This window comes from Dioscorea cayenensis, chromosome 14, assembly GCF_009730915.1.
Source record: "Dioscorea cayenensis subsp. rotundata cultivar TDr96_F1 chromosome 14, TDr96_F1_v2_PseudoChromosome.rev07_lg8_w22 25.fasta, whole genome shotgun sequence".
NCBI lineage: Eukaryota > Viridiplantae > Streptophyta > Magnoliopsida > Dioscoreales > Dioscoreaceae > Dioscorea > Dioscorea cayenensis.
Genome location: NC_052484.1, coordinates 1561949 through 1582274, shown reverse-complemented (window position 1 = coordinate 1582274; position 20326 = coordinate 1561949). Strand labels below are relative to the sequence as shown.

At 36.2% G+C, this 20326-nt stretch overlaps 1 protein-coding gene across 1 annotated transcript; it reads right to left on the bottom strand.

The window, feature by feature from the left end:
- Positions 1-14127: 14127 nt before the first annotated feature.
- Positions 14128-17395, bottom strand: LOC120275831 (alpha carbonic anhydrase 7). Its single transcript, XM_039282546.1, has 7 exons — positions 17296-17395; positions 16783-17000; positions 16569-16675; positions 15532-15634; positions 14832-14999; positions 14667-14720; positions 14128-14301 (listed from the first exon to the last, which is right to left on the bottom strand). Exons 1-7 carry the CDS (start codon positions 17378-17380, stop codon positions 14206-14208), a joined length of 831 nt encoding a protein of 276 aa, XP_039138480.1. The 5' UTR covers positions 17381-17395; the 3' UTR covers positions 14128-14205.
- Positions 17396-20326: the final 2931 nt, after the last annotated feature.

The window sequence follows — 20326 nt, the reverse complement described above, 5'->3', positions numbered from 1 at the left end:
GTGGTGACGGTGATGGAGATAGCTCGAGGATGAGAACGGTGAAGGAGAGGAAAGGAGGGAAGGGGTTGGAGGGGAAGAGCGTGGCGGAGAGGGAGTGTTCGGTGGCGGAGAAGAGATGGGTTTGGTGCTGGAATACTGCCATTTGATGGATTAAGCTTAGGATGTGCGGCACGTCGTGCTTGTCGGCCAGACGGATCATAGCTGACATTGCTGGTGGTTGCTTCTTGGAGGTTGCCATTGGCTGCTGAGAAGGAGAAGAAGAAGAGGAGAAGAAGAAGAGCTAATGGAGGATGCATGTTTGAATGGTAATGCTATATATATACACACATATGGACTGGCTTTCCATCATCCATGACGTGGATGGCGGCTAGCATCAATGTCACCTTTTCTATTCCTCTTGATCACACTTTCCGTTCATGTGATAATCTAAAAAGATCACTATATTTGAATTGATGACAGTGGTAATATTGATGATAATATGTGATTACTAACTTTAGGATATTAATAAAAAGTTTAGTAATCCCATTATCACTAAAACATGTGGCTATGTTGGATTATTATGTAATATAAGTTCCAAATCAAACATGATTATTATAAATTATCATAATATTTTTAGGCATATAGCATTTTTAATCTCACTACCATGGTAATCTCATTAAATAGTAATATATCATTACCATGAACCAATTGACCCTATAATTTTTTTTGTGTAAAACATATAAGATAAGTTTGAATTTTAACCCACTCAGAATAGATATATCTGTAACCAATATGGCTACCACTAGCAACCTTAGCATCTCTATCACATTAACCTATCATAATTGATGCATCTTCATACCTTCATGTTTCTCTGACGACGTTTGTCACCATTTGTCAAAAAAATAAAAACAAAATAATGAAAAGTCACATAGACTTATGAAAAAGATCATGCTTAGACTCATCAAAGCAACTTGCAAATGGTTTACAAACAATGTGAATGCTATACTCCATAAATATTGGCATAACTCATTCTTGTGCAAAATGGAAATAATTTCAAGTAAAATGCATATTAATGTAAACAATATGACATGTTATTAGCTGTAACCATAGCTCAATATACTCCATAAAAATAAATAAAATAAATAAATAGTGATCAACACATCAACATCTTGGTTTCATTTACTGAAATTAATTAGTCAATCTGTTTAGATGATGCAGAGGAAGCAAACATCATTTTGCATAAAAAGAGCAAACTCTTGGTCCACAAACAAAGACAAAGAAGAGGATGATCTTATGAATAGCAATTTATTGAAGAGTGATGTAAAATATATGCTTTCATTGTTGAATAAGAATGCAAACATCACATGTTAGCAGCCCATGTGCTTATAGGTAAAGATGTAAAATGCTGAACAACCAACCCACACCAACCATTTATTATCCCACTAATCCACTGTAAATATGTGTGATTTATGTTTGACGAGAATATCAACTCCAACATCAATAAATCTTATTTGTAGCTTGTGTCTTCTTTATTTTCATCTATTTTACAGGGTATTCTGCAACCTATGAAGAAGAAGCCAATACAATTAAAATAAATAAGGATAAACTACAGTTTTATTGAAAAAAACGAACAGAAAACATAAAAATCCTCTCACCAGAGGTGAGAAACAAAAGCAAAAGATAACAAGAAGATAAAAAAAAAATAAACAACAGTTAGACTGGCGAAGAACATCGTCTGGCACCACAGACTTGCCCAGCCTGTCAGGTGGAGAATTCTACTCTTGCTCTAGTAGTAATATTCATAGATATGTGATCAAAAAAATAAACTGTTATTATATTTCACAGGGTATTCTGCAACCTAATTGAGAAGAAGCCAACACAATTCTCCCTCCCAGTAGAAATATTCATAGAAGTGTAATCAATATAATAAACTGTAATTGTTTGAGATTGAAATTTTCCTAAAAACAGTTTGAGGAATTTTGAGTATCCTTTGACTTGACAACTTGACATATTATCATTCACCCCAAAGTTCCCAATTTTCACATTTTTAGTTTTGGTCATGAAACACATTGTTAAAAGTAATTCTGCAGAAATTTCCAAAGTTTCTAATTGCATGAAGACAATACATTCCATTAAAGCTATGTAAACTGAAGCTAAAATTCTTCAGCTGCAATCAATAACAAGTTTGGCAGCAAAATACTCATTGAAGACTTCTGCATGCAAGGGCTTATTAGCTGGACTTACGCCATTCTACCATCCTCTCCGTTGAAAAATAGAACAATGTTCAATAGGAAAACCCGAAATCAATTTCACAAAAACACAAAATTTAACGAGGTTTAGCAGAATATGCTTACATCATCGGGGGAGGAGCGGCTGTCAATTCTCTTATTAGAGTTAACTAGGGTTACATATTATATGAATATATATATATATATATAACCCTACTCGGTGTAATTTACCAAAATACCCATATACCACACCCCAACCCATCTTGTTGCCTCTCCCAGTAGACAGATGCTGTCGCTCGGCTCCAGCATCTGCCCTTCACCCTTGTATATGAGCCATATACAACACTCTCTACGGTGGCTAGAATTATAAAAACCCCTGAAAACAAAAGGAAAAGAAAGCAATGCAATACAACATTCACAGGGAATTCTTTTTTCTCTGAATAACTTTAAGTTTTCATCTAACAATCCCATATGGATTTTTTTTTTCTCCATCTAGCAGGACTTATTTTACATATAAAAAAAAACTATGAACAATTTAAGAGTGTTTGGATTGACTTCTAAAAGATAAAGAGGCAGAGAAACTACATTCCTGGTTCTTGTGAGAAAATTGCTTCTCAAATTTCAAAAAAATTACATGGTTGTGATTATTTTTCAGATGCAAGAAGTGTTTGCAAATGCAAAACTGCTAAGAGAGAAAAACTTAATGAGAACTCTAAAGAAGTGTTTTTTCTAAGCCAATCCAAATGGCCCTGATTAACAGCACTCAGTCACTGGTTCATTCACTAGTGGATTATTCCTCACTAAAATGTCACTGAATTAAAAACTAAATTGTCACTGAGAAACAAAAGTTTTCAACCAAAAGGCTAGGAATAATAGCAAATGAAACCAAACCAATTCATCAACTTAAAGAAACAATTAAAATACAACATCAAAATAAAGAACTATTTGCATTACTAGAGAAGACAAATCATCCCAACAAGAATGCAAACAACACATGTTAGAAGTAAACATGTAAAATGTTTAACGACCAACTCTTTCCAACCCATTATTAAGTGTAATGTTCTCCACCAGCCAAAACTGTTGAGAAGAGAACCCAACACAATTCTCTCTTGCAGTAGAAATATTCTTAGAGATTTAATCAAAATAATAAACTATAATTTTTTGAGATTAAAATTTTCCTCAAAACAGTTTTGAGGAATTTGAGCTTCATTTGACTTGGCAACCTGGCAAATTATTATTCATCCCAAGATTTTTAATTTTCACATTACCAATTTTGGTAATGAAACATGTTTGTGGAAATAGGAAAAAATAATTCTGCAGATATTTTTAGATCTGAATCAAGTATTTCTATCCTTCTAATTGCATGAAGACAATACATTCCATTAAAGCTATGTAAACTGAAGCTAAAATTCTACAGCTGCAATCAATAACAAGTTTGGTAGCAAAGAAAGTGCCATATATGGAAGTAGACTCATTGAAGACTCTGCAAGGGCTTATCAGCTGGACTTGAACCATCCTACCATATTCCTCTCTACAGGACAAGAATGTATTTATATAAAATCCTGAAAAACAAAAAGGGAAAAGAAGGCAATGCAATGGAGACTATGCAGCTCATCAAGAAGCTGCTTGTCTTAGGATTGCTGATTCTCCACAGCCACTGGACAACTAGTGAGGCTCAAGTGCATCATGACTCCTTGAACTCCAACAGGAAACTGATTAGAGTGGTGCATCAACAAGATCTAATCAACAAAGTTGCATTAGGAGACAGGAAACTATACCCTCCTCCTCCACCTCAAGGCAGTCAAAAAGACCGCATTCTAAGGGAGATGTGGCCACCCCTCCATATGGTATTGATGGCAAAAAGGTATGGTGATGGCAGCCCATCTCCTTCAGCTCTAACTGTTCCAGAAATTCAATCTCCCCACCTGAGTATTCTCTACCACCTCCAACAATTAAACTGTCACTTGCATCACCATGACAAAATTTCCCTGCTTTCCATTTAGCTTGTACAATTTAATTACAGTTTACAGAAATAAGCACACTCATGCATATCAATTATTTATGTACACTCATGATCTCTACTTTAATACACTCATGTTTATTTCAATTTTCAACAAATAAATATGAGATAACTGGGAGACAAGAGTGGATTTGTGTATATTCGAATTCTTGCTGCACAACATTCACAATGAATTCTTATTTCTCCAGATAACTAAAAGCTTTCATCGACCAAGCCCATATGGATTGATTTTATCTCCATCTAGAAGTACTTATTTCATATATATTATAGAAAAAAATAATACTCCAAGAACCATTTGAGAGGGTTTGGATTGATTTTTAAAAGATGAAGTAGTAGAGAAACTACCTTCCTGGTTTTTTTTTTTATGAATATAAACAGTACCGAACAGTACTGGAACCCGGATATACAGTATATGTACAATATGAGAATAGTATAAGAATCCTGGGTGAACAGTGTATGAACAGTATAGTGAATAGTACTATCGGGGGAGGGATTTGAACCCATGACCTCCTCCTTATACTTTGGTTTTTCTGAGAAAAGTTCTTCTCGAATTTCAGAAAATTGCATGGGTGTGTACTTTTCAAAGGCAAGTAATGCTTGTAAATTAACTTGCCTACTAATCTTACCACTCAATAGCAACATTCAAAGAAGTGTTTTTTTACTTGATTAATAACACAAAATCACTGGTTCATTCACTGATGAAATCATTCCAAACTAAAATGCACCGAATTACCAAGGGCTTCTTGGCCTGTCAGTACCGGTCCTTTCTGTAAGGTTCTCGTTTCTGGGAGAAGATCGAAACCTATGTAAGATGAGGGCATAATATTGTTGAGCTTGAGCTTGCCACCACATCAGTGCACGTCCCTGGCTATTAATTTTAAATGGTGGTACTTGTCGCCTTGTAAAAAAAAAAAAATTTCAAGCCAAAATGCTCTTATTAATAGCAAATGGAACTAAACCAATTCATCAAATTAAGGAACAATCTGTTTGGTTTGGGTATATATACGATAGGGCGTGAACTAGGAGGAATATGAAAGAGGGTGCTTGACTCAAAGAACTAAAAAAACAAATTTTTGAATGTTCTCTATAAAAATCAATATATATATATATTGTAGATTGGTCAAATGACATATACATTCTGCTCGATCCATCCAATTTAATCATAAAAACAAAAAAACAAAAAAACAATGAGGGCTATAAAGACTATAAAAGGCAGCTTATAATTTTTTTAAGATTGACCAAGTAAAAAAAATAATAAACAATATATTTTTATAAATATTTTTTTAAAAAAATTTATATGTTATATCATAGTTACAAAAAGTCGAGGGGTCAAATAATAAATTTTTAACAAAAATTTTCTAAAAAAATATAATTTTTTTATCTCTGTATAAATTAATTTGTTAAAAACAAGGGGGATAAATAATAGATTTTTTTACAATTTTTTTACTAGATAAACTACTTCGTAAAAATATTAATGGGTCAAATAAAAAAAGTTTTTTTGTAAATATCAAAAATATTATATTTTAGACTATAGTATTAGTTTGGAGAAAAGATTGATATTTTTTTAAAAATTTAAAAATAAAAAAATGAGAGAGAGAAAAGTAAAAAGGAGGGGGTGCTTCTAGCCTTCTTCCCTTAGCCACATATGTATGTATGTATATGTATGTATGGAGGGGTGCTCAAAGACACTTTGACCCCCGATATATATATATAAATAAATTTGATCGCTAAAAATAAAAAAATTATTTATTTTAGATTCTTCAGCCATGGTAGTCTAAATTAGTGTGCAAAATTTTAGTGAAAACACTGATTAAAAGATTTTTTTATATTTTTTTATTTTTATAAAATATGCACAAATGTGGAATTTATTGTTCAACTTAAATGAGTTGAGATTAAAATCCACCTCTTCCGTAAAACATGACTACCCTATCCTATGTAGGAAAACATAGCATTAATAGACCAATATCAAGATGTCATCGGGCAATTAAAAGGGTTCATAAATTCGTTTTTTTAGCATATAGACTTTTGATGTCATGCATATGTATATGGGTATACACGCGAATGTCTGAAGCCTAGAAAAAGAATGAGAGAGAAGCAAGAGAAGAGACACTGGTGTGGAAAGAGAGTGAAATAGGGTCATAAACAATGCTCATAGTTGTTGTACTGGGTTGACGGGTGAGGAGAGAAGGTGTTGGGTTGGTTTTTAAATTTTTTCCTCGCCCGTGGGTAGAAATCAATTTCGACACCTGAGATTACTCCTATTACTGTTATGTTCATGATCAGAAGGTTCTAATTAAAAACCTATACATCCCATTTTTTACTATACAATAGTTCATGGTGTTGTGCATCTCACTTGAAACTATTCATAACATTGTTTACCCATGTTTATTGAACTGTTTATTGCTCTTTGTCAATGTACTGAACAACTAGGTGCATCCAACAAATGAAAACCGAACGTTCATAAAATTGAATTCTATAGACATTTGTAGAAGATAGTGGCTGGCTCAAGGTTAAGTAAATGAAGCAATTGCTTTTAAGCTCCCAAATTTTTTTAAGTCCCTCATCTTTTAATTTAGATAACAATAATTTTAACAACTCAAAATTTTGAAGGACTCCAAATAATTATTGTAATATAAAAATATTTTAATTTAATATTTAATTAATGTTTTATAATCCTAGCTAACTTTTTAAAAATTTTTAAACAATATCATAAAATATTAAATATTTTTTTATTTTTAATGCTTCATCAGTCTCATATCTTTTTTTAACTAATTTTTTTCAAAAATTTTTATTATGATCCTCCTGGATTTTTCATGCATTTTTCTCCAAAAATTAATATAATATTAATTTATTTTTAATTATAAATAAGAGCTTTTGTAGTTTTTATATTGTTGTAATTTTTTGTTATATTTTCACTTTGTTGAGTTTTGCTTATAAATTTTAAATATATTCCTTCATCACAAGTTTAGTAGCATGTAAAAATAAATAAATAAACATCTCAAATAGGTATTTATTGAAACTTCTATGAAAAATAATCAGAAGAGGGGGAAGATGAGCCTCCTGGGAGAACTGTGGGGTGGTGGCGGTACCTCGTCGGAGAAGTAGGAGAAGGAGGGTAAGTTGCTGGTGTCTTCGGGTAACGCTATGGATCCGGTTTCTCAGAAAGGAATGACTTATTCTGAAGCCCTTAGCTCTTCTTCAGAGGAGCTTCGTTGCCTGAATGAAGCTCATGGTGAAGTGCAGAAGCCGGCAAAGGTTCTCACGGGTGAAAAAAGACCTAGATCGCCTTCTAATCATTCATGTGGCAGATGCTTCAGAACGATTCACAAGACAGCTGAATGCCGACACCAGGTCGTCTGTCTTCGTTATGCTGGGGTTGGTCATGTTGCTGCTAATTGCAGGATGGAGCTTCGCCGGAGCCCCAAGAGGAAACTGATGCATGTTAGATCTAAGCGGTCATTAGATGCGGTCGAGATCAGTAAGTCTGAACTCCTGATTGCTCCCGCTCGATCACCCCCTCGTCCACGGCCTGTTGTCCCGTGGCGATCGTCGCTTTCTCTTCCTCTTATTTCGGAGATAACTACAGTAAGAGAGGAGCTGTCCAAGGTGGCGGTCTTGACTCTTCTTTCTGGTTATATCACTGACTCGGCATTGGGAGAGGTTCTACCATCGATCATCAACTGCTCTCTTGCTGGGTCCCTAACTGCGGTGAACGATATTTCTTACTTGGTTCCCCTCTCGAGTCGGGCGGAGGTGAAAGAAGTTTGTATGTTGGACGTGGTGACTCTTGCGACCAAGGACGGTAGATGCACTGCGAGGATTGCACCTTGGTCGGCAGAGATGGGGGCGACTGATAGAGCGGCTGGGGAGGGGCAATGGATTCATATTTGGAATCTTCCATTGTATGGATGGTGTTGGAGTGTGATCTTGGAGGTGCTGAAGACGGTGAGTGAGTTGGTATCCCTATCACAAGAGTTCAAGACCAATAAACTTTTTATCTCGGCTTTCGTTCATCGGAGAAAGAAGGTGGTCCTACCCGTCGTGCTCGACCTCAGCTTGGGGATGCGCAGGTATCAGGTTCTTCTCACGGATGATAAAGTGGGTCATCCGAAATTCCGGATAGACCTTGGGCGTTTTGTTCTTCCGGAGGAGAGACCTGGCGTGGATATGGGAGTTCAAGCACTGCGGAGAGATGAGCAGAGGTGTATCCCAGATGAGAAAGGTAAAAGGCCTGTTGTGATGCCTGACTCGATTGAGCCGGCGGGGTCGGTTGAGCGTAGCTCCCACCCAGGGTCCGGCTCTAGCGATGTTCTGAATAACGAGGGTGCAGCGGGAAAGCTGGCCTCTATCTTGTCTGGTTCTGGTGGAGACCCTGCGCTGAGGATCTTGACAAGGGAACAGACATCGGTTGAGCGAGGCTTCCACGTTACCGCCTTAGATAGTTCCATGTCAGACTTGGTGATGGTTGAGCCGCGCTCCCACGCCACCGGAGAGAAGGCTCCGTCTCGGCTGTTGGTTCCATCAGACAATAGTGATCCTCCGGGACGGACAGTTGGTCACACGACAGCTAATACAGAAGTGATTAGAAAAGACGGGAGATTGCAGGGTTCTCAGGAGAGTGGCTCGATGCGCCTCTGTGTCGAAAGATGGGTGGTTCGCAACCATCAAAGTGCTGGCTTTGGTGGCGTCCAATCCAAGGTCTCGGGTTTTGATAACACCAGAATAGCATGTGGCATGGATGTTTGCTCCAGGGATTCAGGCTTTGACAATGTTGGAATAATTGAGGCTTGAAAGTTCGCAAGGCCCTCGAGGTTTCCAAGGATACGTGTAGTAGAAAGAAGGGGGAGATCCTTGTGGGAGTGTTGATATCCCGGCTCGTGGACCCACTATCACTGGAGATTGGGTCGAGATTGGATGAAGCCCTTATCCAAAGTCTGGAGGTGAATAATCGGGGTTTGGATCCAATCTTCTGGTGTCATCTCCTGTGCAGCCTTTGGTGCGTGTTGGTAGCCCAGGACATCCAAAGGAGGTGGGGGACTGCTATCCTTGAACCAGTGATGGAGGCCTGCGAACCGATGGACCACTCTTCTGCTGGGCCTGATGGGCCTTTGGGTGAGGGGGTTGAACTTCTAGGCCTTGTGAATGAAAAGGGGTTACAAGTGGAAAGGGAGGTCTCACTTATGGATGTTGGTAAACCTGATACTGATCCTCCTGCGGGGTTTTAGTGGAATTTTTTGGCTAACCAGTGGGTCCTCACTCCAATTTTAATTCCCAAGGAGATTGAAGCAAGTGTGGATAACAAAGATCATGTCTCGGAGTCTGAAGATCTCGATAAGGATTATGGCTCTGATGATTCTGTCACAGATTTTGAAAGATCATTAAAGGAGATGTTGCCAAGCTTAAAGGTTGGAATCTCTTCATCAGTTTCTGGAACATCTGTGGGAACGAGGAAGAGCGAGAGATCTAAAAAGCCGTCGTCCAGATGAAATGAGGAAACGGGGTTTGTGGTGGAGCCACCTAGATCGACTAAGAAGAAAGCTCTTCGGGGAGACCTCCCGGAAGGTATGCCCCCCAAGCCTCTTCTCATTTCAGATTGGTCCAATACACAATTAGTGAGTTATTGTTCTGCTTGTGGTATTTTATTCGATGATTCTGCTTTACATGAGGATGCATGCTTAGATTATATTCGTACAATAGAAAAGAACCGCTGTTTGTCTTGTGTAAGTGCTCATGGGGAGCAGGCGAGACCTCTGAGGTCCGCGGTTACTAGTTAGTTTTTCATGAATATTGTCACCTGGAACGTTAGAGGGTTAGGAAGGCCGGCCAAGCGCTTCCTAGTGAAAGACTTTTTGAACCTTCACTTTCGCTGATGTTTGTTGCTTACAAGAATCCAAATTGGAATCCATTCCGGATGCTACTTGAAGGGAGATAGGTGGACTTCGGTTGGACAAATTTGTGTTTCTCCCCTCGGCTGGGGCATCTGGCGGCATTGTTATTGGGTGGAATAGTGTCATTCTTACTGTTTCGGATGCAACAAAGGGAGATTTTAGCGTCTCTGTTGATTTCTATTCCAAAAGGGATAATTTCCATTGGAGATGCACCTCGGTTTATGGACCAAATGTGCGGCATTTAAAGGATGCCTTCTGGGAGGAGATTCGGGGCTGCCGTGCCATCTGAGCTGCCTTGGGTGATATGCGGGGATTTCAATGCCATTTTTTCCTTAGATGATAAGAATGGGGGGCCGCCGAAACTTTTGGATATTAGAGATGCGTCCTCTTTCCTTCATGATCTGAGTCTCTTTGAACCCGCGGCGATGGGTAGAAGGTTTACTTGGTCGAACGGGCAAGATAATCCCATTTGGGTAAGCTTGATTGTTTTGTTGTCAATAGGACTTGGGTTGAGCACTTCCCAAGATTGATCCAAAATTGTCTCCCCCGTTTAGGTTCTGATCATGTTCCTATTAGGCTGTAGGTTGGTATGCACTGTTCTAACCGTAGGCCGTTCCGCTTCGAAATAGCTTGGACCACGGTGGATGGTTTCGCTAGTTTGGTTTCCCAGTGGTGGGCTGATATCAACCTGCTGGGTTGTGGAGCTTTTGTTTTGGCCAAGAAGTTGCAGTGGCTTAGGGATAAGTTGCGTATTTGGTCCAAGAGTGCTTTGGTTCCATCAAATTGCGCAACCTGGCCTTACTCCATGAGTTGGAGCTTTTGGACATCATTAAAGAAACTATACCCCTTTTCCCTGGGGAATTGCAGCAAGAGGTTGGCTTATGGGAGAGTTTAGGGGAGATTCGCAAACAGGAGGAGTTGTACTGGAAACAAAGATCAAGGTTACGTTGGTTGTAGGAGGGTGATGAAAATACTAAGTATTTTCACTCGGTTGAAAATGGCAGGAAAAGTACCAATTTTATCCCTTCTGTCAGGACTAGCGATGGTTCCATTACGGATGCTAGGGAGATTGGGAAAGTGTTTAAAAATTGTTTCCAGGGACTGTTCGGTCAAAAACACAATTTTCCGTTTTAAGGTTGACTTGAACATGCTTCTGATAAATAAAGCCGGGGTTGATTTGTCTCACCTAGAGCGGCCTTTTACTCTCGAGGAAGTCAAAAAAGCTGTCTTCAATCTGAGTAGTGATAAAGCGCCGGGTCCGGATGGGTTTCCTATGTTGTTCTTTAAATCCTTTTGGGAGATTGTCAAAGTTAAGGTTATGAAACTGTGTGAAGATTTTTATTCAGGGAGGGCGAATTTAGAGCGTATTAATTGGGCGAGCATCGCCCTTATCCCTAAGGTCTCGAGCCCGGAGTCTCCGAGTGATTATAGACCGATAAGCTTGATTAATTCTTCCCTGAAAATCATATCCAAGATTCTTGCTTCACGGCTCAGCACTGTGATGGAACCTCTGGTGGATCATGCTCAATCGGCTTTTTTAAAAGGGAGATGCATTTTAGACAATATCGCCACGGCTGAGGAACTCTTATTTAGTCTCCACAAAAGAAGATTGGTTGGACATGTGTTAAAAGTGGACTTTGCCAAGGCCTTTGATTCAGTGGACTGGGACTTCCTGCTAGATCAGATGAAAGTCGGGGGTTTTGGGTCCAGATGGTTAGAGTGGATTCACTCTCTCCTGAGTACGTCCAAAGCCTCTATCCTCATTAATGGGTCCCCCAGAGGATACGCCAGATACCAGCGTGGCCTTAGGCAAGGCGATCCTCTATCAATATTGCTCTTTGTTTTGGTTACAGATGTACTAAGTACTATGTTTGAGAATGCGCTGCATTCACACATTTTGGTCAGTGTGCCGGTTGGGGAATTTGATAGCATTTGCAATTTGCATTATGCGGATGACCTCCTGGTTATGACCACTGGTGGGTCTGAAGATCTGAGGGTAATTAAGCTGATCCTGCTGGTGTTTGAAGGACTTTCGGGTCTGGAAACCAACTTCTCTAAGACTTGTTTATACTCTACCAGGCTGAATCAGCTTCCTGATGCCAGCGCTGCGAGCACTTTTAACTGTGTTGTGGGCCTTCTCCCAGTTAACTATCTGGGAATTCCGATATCTGGCAGGCGCCCACGTAAGCAGGACTGGAGGAGCTTGATAGATAAAATTAAAGGTCGCCTGTCTTCTTGGAAGTTAGACTATCTTTCTATTGGAGGCAGGGTTACTCTTCTTAACTCGGTTCTATCCTCAGTGCCAACGTACTGGATGTCCATGTTTCGCCTCCCCAATTGGGTCATTAAAGATATCGACCGGATTCGTCTGGATTTCTTATGGTCGGGCCCCGACATTAAATCTCCTAGATGTCGCCTCATTGCGTGGAAGAATATTTGTCGTTCAAAGGAACAAGGGGGTTGGGGTATCTTGGACCTCCCCGCCTTTAATTTGGCCCTGCTGCGCAAATGGAGATGGAAATTTCTGACCGACTCGAACTGGGGTTGTGTGAAGGTGCTTCAATTCAATTATAACAAGCCATCCTAGAACTTGTTCGGCCAATCTAGAGGCAGTATTTCTTTCTTTTGGTCGGGGGTTTTGAAATGTCTAACGACATTCAGTGGGTGTGTCACGGTTAAAGTTATTACGGGTAGGGAAACATTGTTTTGGAAAGACTATTGGCTCAATGGTCGTGCTCATATGCTGCTTTGGCCGGATAAATTTTTATCATCTCTGACGCAGAATGTGACTGTGTTTGAACTGTTTCATTTACTCGAACTTCAACCGTTCTCAGATGATCCTGATTCTGCGCAGCTCCTTGCTATGATGAACTCTGCTTATGGGATTGATTTGGATGTGAGGTACTGGAGTCTGACTGCAAATGGCTCCTTCTCAGTTAAATCTTTCTACAATCGTCTTAATGATGGGGGTCTCCGATGCCCGATAGCTAAATTCTTTTGGAAAGGCCCTTGCCCAAGGAAGGTCAATATTTTCAACTGGTTGGCTTGGAAGAATAAAATCCTTACCTTTGTTAATCTGACTAAGCGTAGGTGTAACAGACTTCCAACTGACACTTGTGTTCTTTGTCACGCTGCTTCGGAAACTATGGATCATCTGTTCCTCTAGTGTCAATTCTCATTGGATGTTTGGTCGCAACTTAGTAGGATCATCCAGTTACCACCTCTTCCTAATTCTTTGGCACTTTTATGGGGGGTATGGAGGACTGCCCTGTGCCCTGATTACTGGGTGATTGGGGACGGGGTGGTCAAAGCTTTTTTGTGGTCTATTTAGCTCGTGAGAAACGATGTTATTTTTTCTGATAAATGTGTGAATCCGCTGGCTATTTTAATGAAGACTGAACACTCCATTTTATCTTGGTTCTCTGCAGCTCCAGAGAGGTTGAGATCGACACTGGATGACTCTATTTCCTCCATTCGGTGTAGCTTAGAGTTCACTGGACCTCAGTTTGAGGGGGCGGAGGCTGCTCCTACGACTGAGGAGGATCAGGATGGTGGAGAGAGGTAGTTAGGTGCCTTTTTAGTTCTGTGGGTCAGGAGGAGACCCGTTGTTCCTCCTTTTTTGATGTTCTGTTTGTTGTTATTTTGGTAATGTTGTTCCACTGCCTGTGGACTGCTGCTGTACTTTGTTTCTCCTCTTTATCTATGCATGTGCTATATCCACTTTTTCAAAAAAAAAGTATTTATGAAAATTAAATTTTATTAAATTTTATTTTTAATTAAAAAATAAAATATTTTATTCAAAAATTTTGCTTTAGACATCTAGTTACCTTGACTGCCACTGGTAGAAGGCTCAGCCTCTCTCTCTATATATATATATACATATATGTATGTATTAATTTTATAAAATGAAGAGTATTGGTTTATTTGGTGCATCCAATCACTGAATAAATAAACGTCCTTAGAATTGAATTCTAGAGCCATTGGTAGAAGACTCGGCATATATATATATATATATATATGTATGTAATAGAGAGTATTGGTTTATTTAATAATATTATAAATGTGACAAAAATGTTATAATAATATTGTACTAATAATGCTTATGGATTCCAAAATATCTTGGAGTGTAGAACTTGATCTCTCTTTCATTGATTGCCTGCAGTGGTCTTGCATTGTTCTTAGCATCCTGAAAATAATAAAATAAATCATTAAATAAAAGCAAAATTGTCCTTATTTGTATAATATATTCCTGTATAGTCAAAAATCAATGAATTTTTTAAAGTATATATAAATAAATTATGTTTATTTCAAGATGTGACAAAGTCAACTAATTTGTTTGAATTTACTATTTTACCCAAATTCATAAAGTGATTGTAAAATGATTTCTACTTCATAAAAATTTAGTCAAATTTTGATCATAAAAAAACTATAAATATTAGTTTTTTTTATAGAAATATATATATGAAAACATGAATTTTCTTATGAGTATATATATATATACATATAATAAAATATCATGATATAAGAAATAATAGAAAAAAATAAACTCACATCATGAACAGCATCTCTCAACAGCTTCAATTGAGCTTTAGAAGCAGTTCTAGTCTACAAAACATAAATCAAAAACAATAAATTAAAAGTTATTAAACCATATAACTTTAAAACCTAAAAAAAAAATTAAATGCTATTAATAAAACAATATATAAAACATGATACCTTATTAACAATGGTCCAAGTAACACCTTGAGTGCAAGGAGGAGTAGTTAATGAACCCATATATCTATAATACTTTCTACTCCCAATCTTTACATGCCTTGGATCTATCACTCCAACATTGATTTCATCTTCCCTTGTTACTTCAACCTCATTTATACGCTCTTCTAACTATAAAAATAATAATAAAATATAATTCCCATTAATTTAATTACCATAAAAATAAATTACAAAAAATAAAAATGCATGATGGCACATTTGTAAACAATATATTTCTTTAGGGACAAATTTGGAAAAAAAAATGAACCATCTATTTGAATCATTTTTTTTGTACAATTTTTTTATGTATAAAAAGTATTTATGCGTTGAAGATGTTTAGATTGTTTGATTAATGAAAATATAAAAAATTATATAATCGGTAAAATCATAATAATTTTTTTGGAAGCCAATCATAGCATGTAAAAAGCACATTTAAAGTATATTTATGCATAAATTTTTGTTTAAATATATGAATAATTACAATTCATTACATGATGGACATATATATATATATATATATATATATATATATATATATAGGAGCCATGTGAAACAAAGTTAAAACTAGAAGAAAAAAATGCAATTTTAAGGAGTATGTAAAAGTAAAAATAGGGATATAATTTTAAAATATAAAAAATGATTAAACATAGATTAGATTAATTACCTCCTTAAGGAATGAGTCAGGGCGTCCAATTTTGTACATAATTCCAACCACAGCTATCTTTCCATCAGTTCTTTGATGGACCATGTGAACCTCAAGTGCAAACCTAAAACAAACAAACAAATAAATAAATAAATAAATAATTGGACCATGGTGGGAGGCATAGAAATGTGACATTAAATTAGATGTATAATATATATATTATATTAAAAAACCTTTCTTATTGGGAACATGCATTTAAAATATTTAGATGTAGGCTTTTATTTAATTGGTGGGAGGTATAGAAATGTCTCATCGATTTTTTTAATAGAATTTTAATTTTAAATAATATACTAAAACATATTTTCATATAATAGGTTTTATTAAAAATATTACAAATTAGATCAACAAGATTTAAAAAAAGAAAGAAAAAAATAAGCTTAATATATAAAGCTAAGTCAATTTGAAAGACCAAAAGAGGGCATTGATTGGTCCTGATAATTATGTTGGTAGCTCAACCATAGAAAACAACAACCGAGGACCATGAAGTCAACATTTTGGTTTTACTGATATATTTTAGCTCAATAAAATAGAAATAAATATATGACAATGAAAAAAGAAAAAAATACAATCACAATGATAAAAAAACTAAAATTAAGTTAATATTAAAATTATGGTGATAACATATGTATGAATATAAAAATAAAAAGATAAAAAAATTTGAGGGTTTGACTCTTATTATAATTGAGGATTTAACGTGTGGTTTGTTCATATTGTTAAAAAATAATAATAATTACATACAAAAATAAAATTATTATTTAAATGAGATTATTTTTTTTTAAAAATAAGTTAAATATGTCACCATTGTAATAATGGAGTAGTAAAACATTAAACTCGAAAAATTGGAGTCCATTTTAATTTATGATTGAGATTAAATAATAAAAATTATGATTAGTTAAAAGTACCCGGGATAAAATATATTTTAAATACAATAAGTTTTTTTAATAGAAAAAATATATGTGCATTATATGGAAAGAGAAAGAGAAATATATATCACCAACCTCTTGCCATTAACAGTATGTTCAGAAGGTGCATGCCAATGGCATTGCTTAAGCAAATACTCACTTCCATTTATCCAAAGTGAACCAGCATCTCCTTCCCACTCCAACTACATATCATATTCATTCACAAAACCACATCAAATAATCATCTAAATATATATATATATATATATATATATATATATATATATATAAATGTATATTAATGGTTTACCATAATATCATGTCCTCTGTTTTTAATGGTAGCATTTGAAGGCTTATAACTCCTCTTCAACCTCCCCAAAGTTGGCACAACTCTCACTCTCTCATGAATCAAATCAATGGGTGATTGCATGTCTCCTTTTCCACATGCTTTCCACTCTTCATGTAACTCTCCCCAATGCTCTGGTCCATTTGGACTCCCTTCAATGTAACTAAACTCTCTTTCATCCTCTACACAACAGCACTCAATTAATAAAACCATGCATTAAAAATATTTATATACAAGCCTAGAAAGAAAGAGAGTATATATATATATATATATATATTTATTACCAACTTCTTAAGAGCTTGTTTTTGGGGGACATGAAATGAAGAAGAAGAGAAGAATTAATAGACTTAGATAAAAAAGTGATAACTTGTGATTAAACTCTCTTTTCATCCTCTCCAAAACAACACACAATTAAAACAATAAAAATAATACAAGTCTATAGATAGCTATAGAGAGATAGAGAAAAAAATATATTACCAACTTCTTGGGAGCTTGTTTTGGGAGGACATGAAATGAAGAAGAAGAGAAGAAAGAAGAGATAGAGAATGGTTGTATTCTTCATGGCTTTGTTTCTTAGTTTCTTGAAGATTAGAAAGATTGAGGACTTTTTTTATAGACTTAGAGAAAAAGAGAGAGCGTGTGATTTGGTTTGAAGATCATTCAAACTATTGTCATTATGTACGGTAGCCATATGAACAACTTGTTTTGGTCCAAGGGATGACTTTGAATTAATTACGGGGTGGTTATTTTGTGTGTGACTTTTTGTATTAATGATGAAATTATGTACAAATTAGAGTTTAATTTATTTTTAATGGTTGATTAATTGTTTATGATTGGTTATTGCGAAATTTTGAAAATCAGAAAGGATATTAAAAATTAAACCAAAATAAACTTAAACTAATTAAAGGAATAAATATCATTTATTAATGCTTATTATAAGATGGGATTTAAATATTGTTAATGTGAAACATATTTATTCACTATAAACATTTAAAAACTTATTAAAGCGATGCTTCGGAAAGTTCAAATGCAGTCACCATTTTTGACAAAATGTTCTTCCAATATATGATGCAAGCCATGAAAGAAGTTTAAAAAACATTGTCTTGTAAGCTACGGCAATGGAATTCGTTTGTCCTTCTGAGCCAAATTATATGTGGTATCCGTACTAAAATTTAATTATATATATATAGACTTGGGAAGAAAGGTGGAGAAACTCGCAAATAAATAAAACCGGTGGCCGATTGGTTTATTAGTATTGGGTATTTTTTTTAAAATACTCGTCCTACTGAAGAAGTAGGTTCAAATCCCAGCTCATACGGATAGAGAAATACATGTGTTATAGAGCTCAGTTTTTCGGGTATGTTGTTCACATTTACCAAATATTAAATTAATTTTACAATACTAAATATTTTAAAATTTTAACTTTACAAAATTGAACTTTATGTGACAGTTACGGAATTTTATTTATTTATCTTTATATTTTATTTAGGTTTCAAAATCCTAGCCGATGCCTCTTTGTTTCTCCTGTTATATATCTAGTTTTTTTCCCCTCTTTTCCTTCTTTTCTTTTGTTTTGGCGTGTGGTGCTTGATGGATCTAATCGGTATAAACCCTAATTCAAACCCTGGATCTTCTTGCTTGGAGATTGTTTAGGAACAAAAAAAGTGGCGGAAGCGTACCTGCACTTGAATCCATTGATTACGACGAAGGTAATTGGGTCTTGTGGTTCTTCTCACTGATCACACGCAAAGAGGGGAGATGAGAACCCTAATTCTGAATCTCAATATTGCATGCTCAGTAAGGGACCACACCCTATTTATAAGAAATCTATATGGGGCTAATTACAAATTTGCCCATCATGGATTTGACAATTTTGCCCCCAGGAATTCTACACAACATATGATTAATATGTATATCCACACATTTAAAATTAGATAATTAGGACCAAATTCAAACTTGAATCAGATCACAATTTGGGTCCATTCAAAACTTGAATATAATAAGATATACACAATTATAAACATTAGTTGTGTACGTCTACACAACTTATGCACAGTCCTTATATCCCTACATATTGTGTGGCCCACAACCCAACAATCTCCCACTTCGACCATACAATCATGCACCTTCGGGAATTCAAAATTGTGTATAAATTACTATCAACAACCAAATGTAATTACAACTGAAAAATTATCTAAATCAATCTTGTCCATCAGCCTCATCTATGCATGGAACATAGGGGCAGTTGTCGCCAGTACAATGCAACTAAACCCACAATGCTCACACATACCGACTTAACTAACGACATAGATAAAGTGTGGATGTGTAGCATGGAAATTACAAGCTAATGTGATCTACGCTTGTCTATTTTCAACTAGTCCAACTTTAAAGTCTTTATGAGATCATGGTTCAGAGCAAAAAAATAAATGATAAACTTTAAAAAAAAAAAAACTAATCAAAAGTGTCATGACATCAACATGAATATCAAGCTATGAAAAATAAACTCCAACTAATCAGAAGCATTCATACTAACGACGCCCATGCTAGCAATATGTTCATGAAAAACTGTAGGCGCTAATGCATTTGTAAGCCGATCCGCAACCATGGAATTTGTCCCTATAAGCTCAATACTAACAAAGCCACTCTGAACCCTTTCTTTAACAGCTAAGAACTTAATGTCTATATGCTTAGACCTAGAAGAACTTCTGTTTTTGTTTGAGAACAAAACTGCTGCTCTATTATCACAATACAACGTCAAAGGTCTCTCTATGTTTTCGACAACTCGTAGTCCTTCAACGAAATTGCGCAGCCAAATAGCATGACTAGATGCCTCATAACATGCGATGAATTCTGCCTCCATGGTTGATGAAGCAACCAAGGATTGCTTGGCACTTCTCCATGAAATAGCACTACCAGCCATAGTGAAGACGTAACCTGATGTCGACTTACGACTATCTAAGCATCCAGCAAAGTCGCAGTCGGAATACCCAATGATCTCAAGCCTATCCAACCTCTTGTATGTGAGCGCATAATCCTTTGTCTTCTGAAGATATCTAAAGACCCTTTTGGCTGCAACCCAATGTTCTCTACCTGGATTACATTGATATCTTCCAAGCATTCCTACTATAAATGCCAGGTTAGGACAGGTACAGACCTGTGCATACATAAGACTTCCTACTGCAGACGCATAGGGAATGTTCTGCATGTATTCGGATTCAATTCCTTCCTTAGGACACTGTTTTAAACTAAATTTATCTCCCTTCAACACGGGGGTGTCATGAGGCTTATAGTTATGCATGCCAAACCTTTGCAGTATTTTCTCAATATAGCTCTTCTGAGATAAACTCAAGGATCCTTGTGAACGATCACGATGAATCTGGATCCCTAATACAAAGGATGCTTCACCAAGATCTTTCATCTCAAAACTTTTAGAGAGAAATTTCTTAGTTTCCCAAAGGATCCCTTTGTCACTGCTGGCAAGCAGAATATCATCAACATATAGAATAAA

Coding starts and splice junctions, on each gene's coding strand:
- LOC120275831 (XM_039282546.1), bottom strand. CDS start 17,380: ATGAAGAATACAACCATTCTCTATCTCTTCTTTCTTCTCTTCTTCTTC. Junction 16,676..16,782: donor ACAGAGGACATGATATTATG/GTAAACCATTAA, acceptor TATGATATGTAG/TTGGAGTGGGAAGGAGATGC. Junction 15,000..15,531: donor CTGACTCATTCCTTAAGGAG/GTAATTAATCTA, acceptor TTATTTTTATAG/TTAGAAGAGCGTATAAATGA.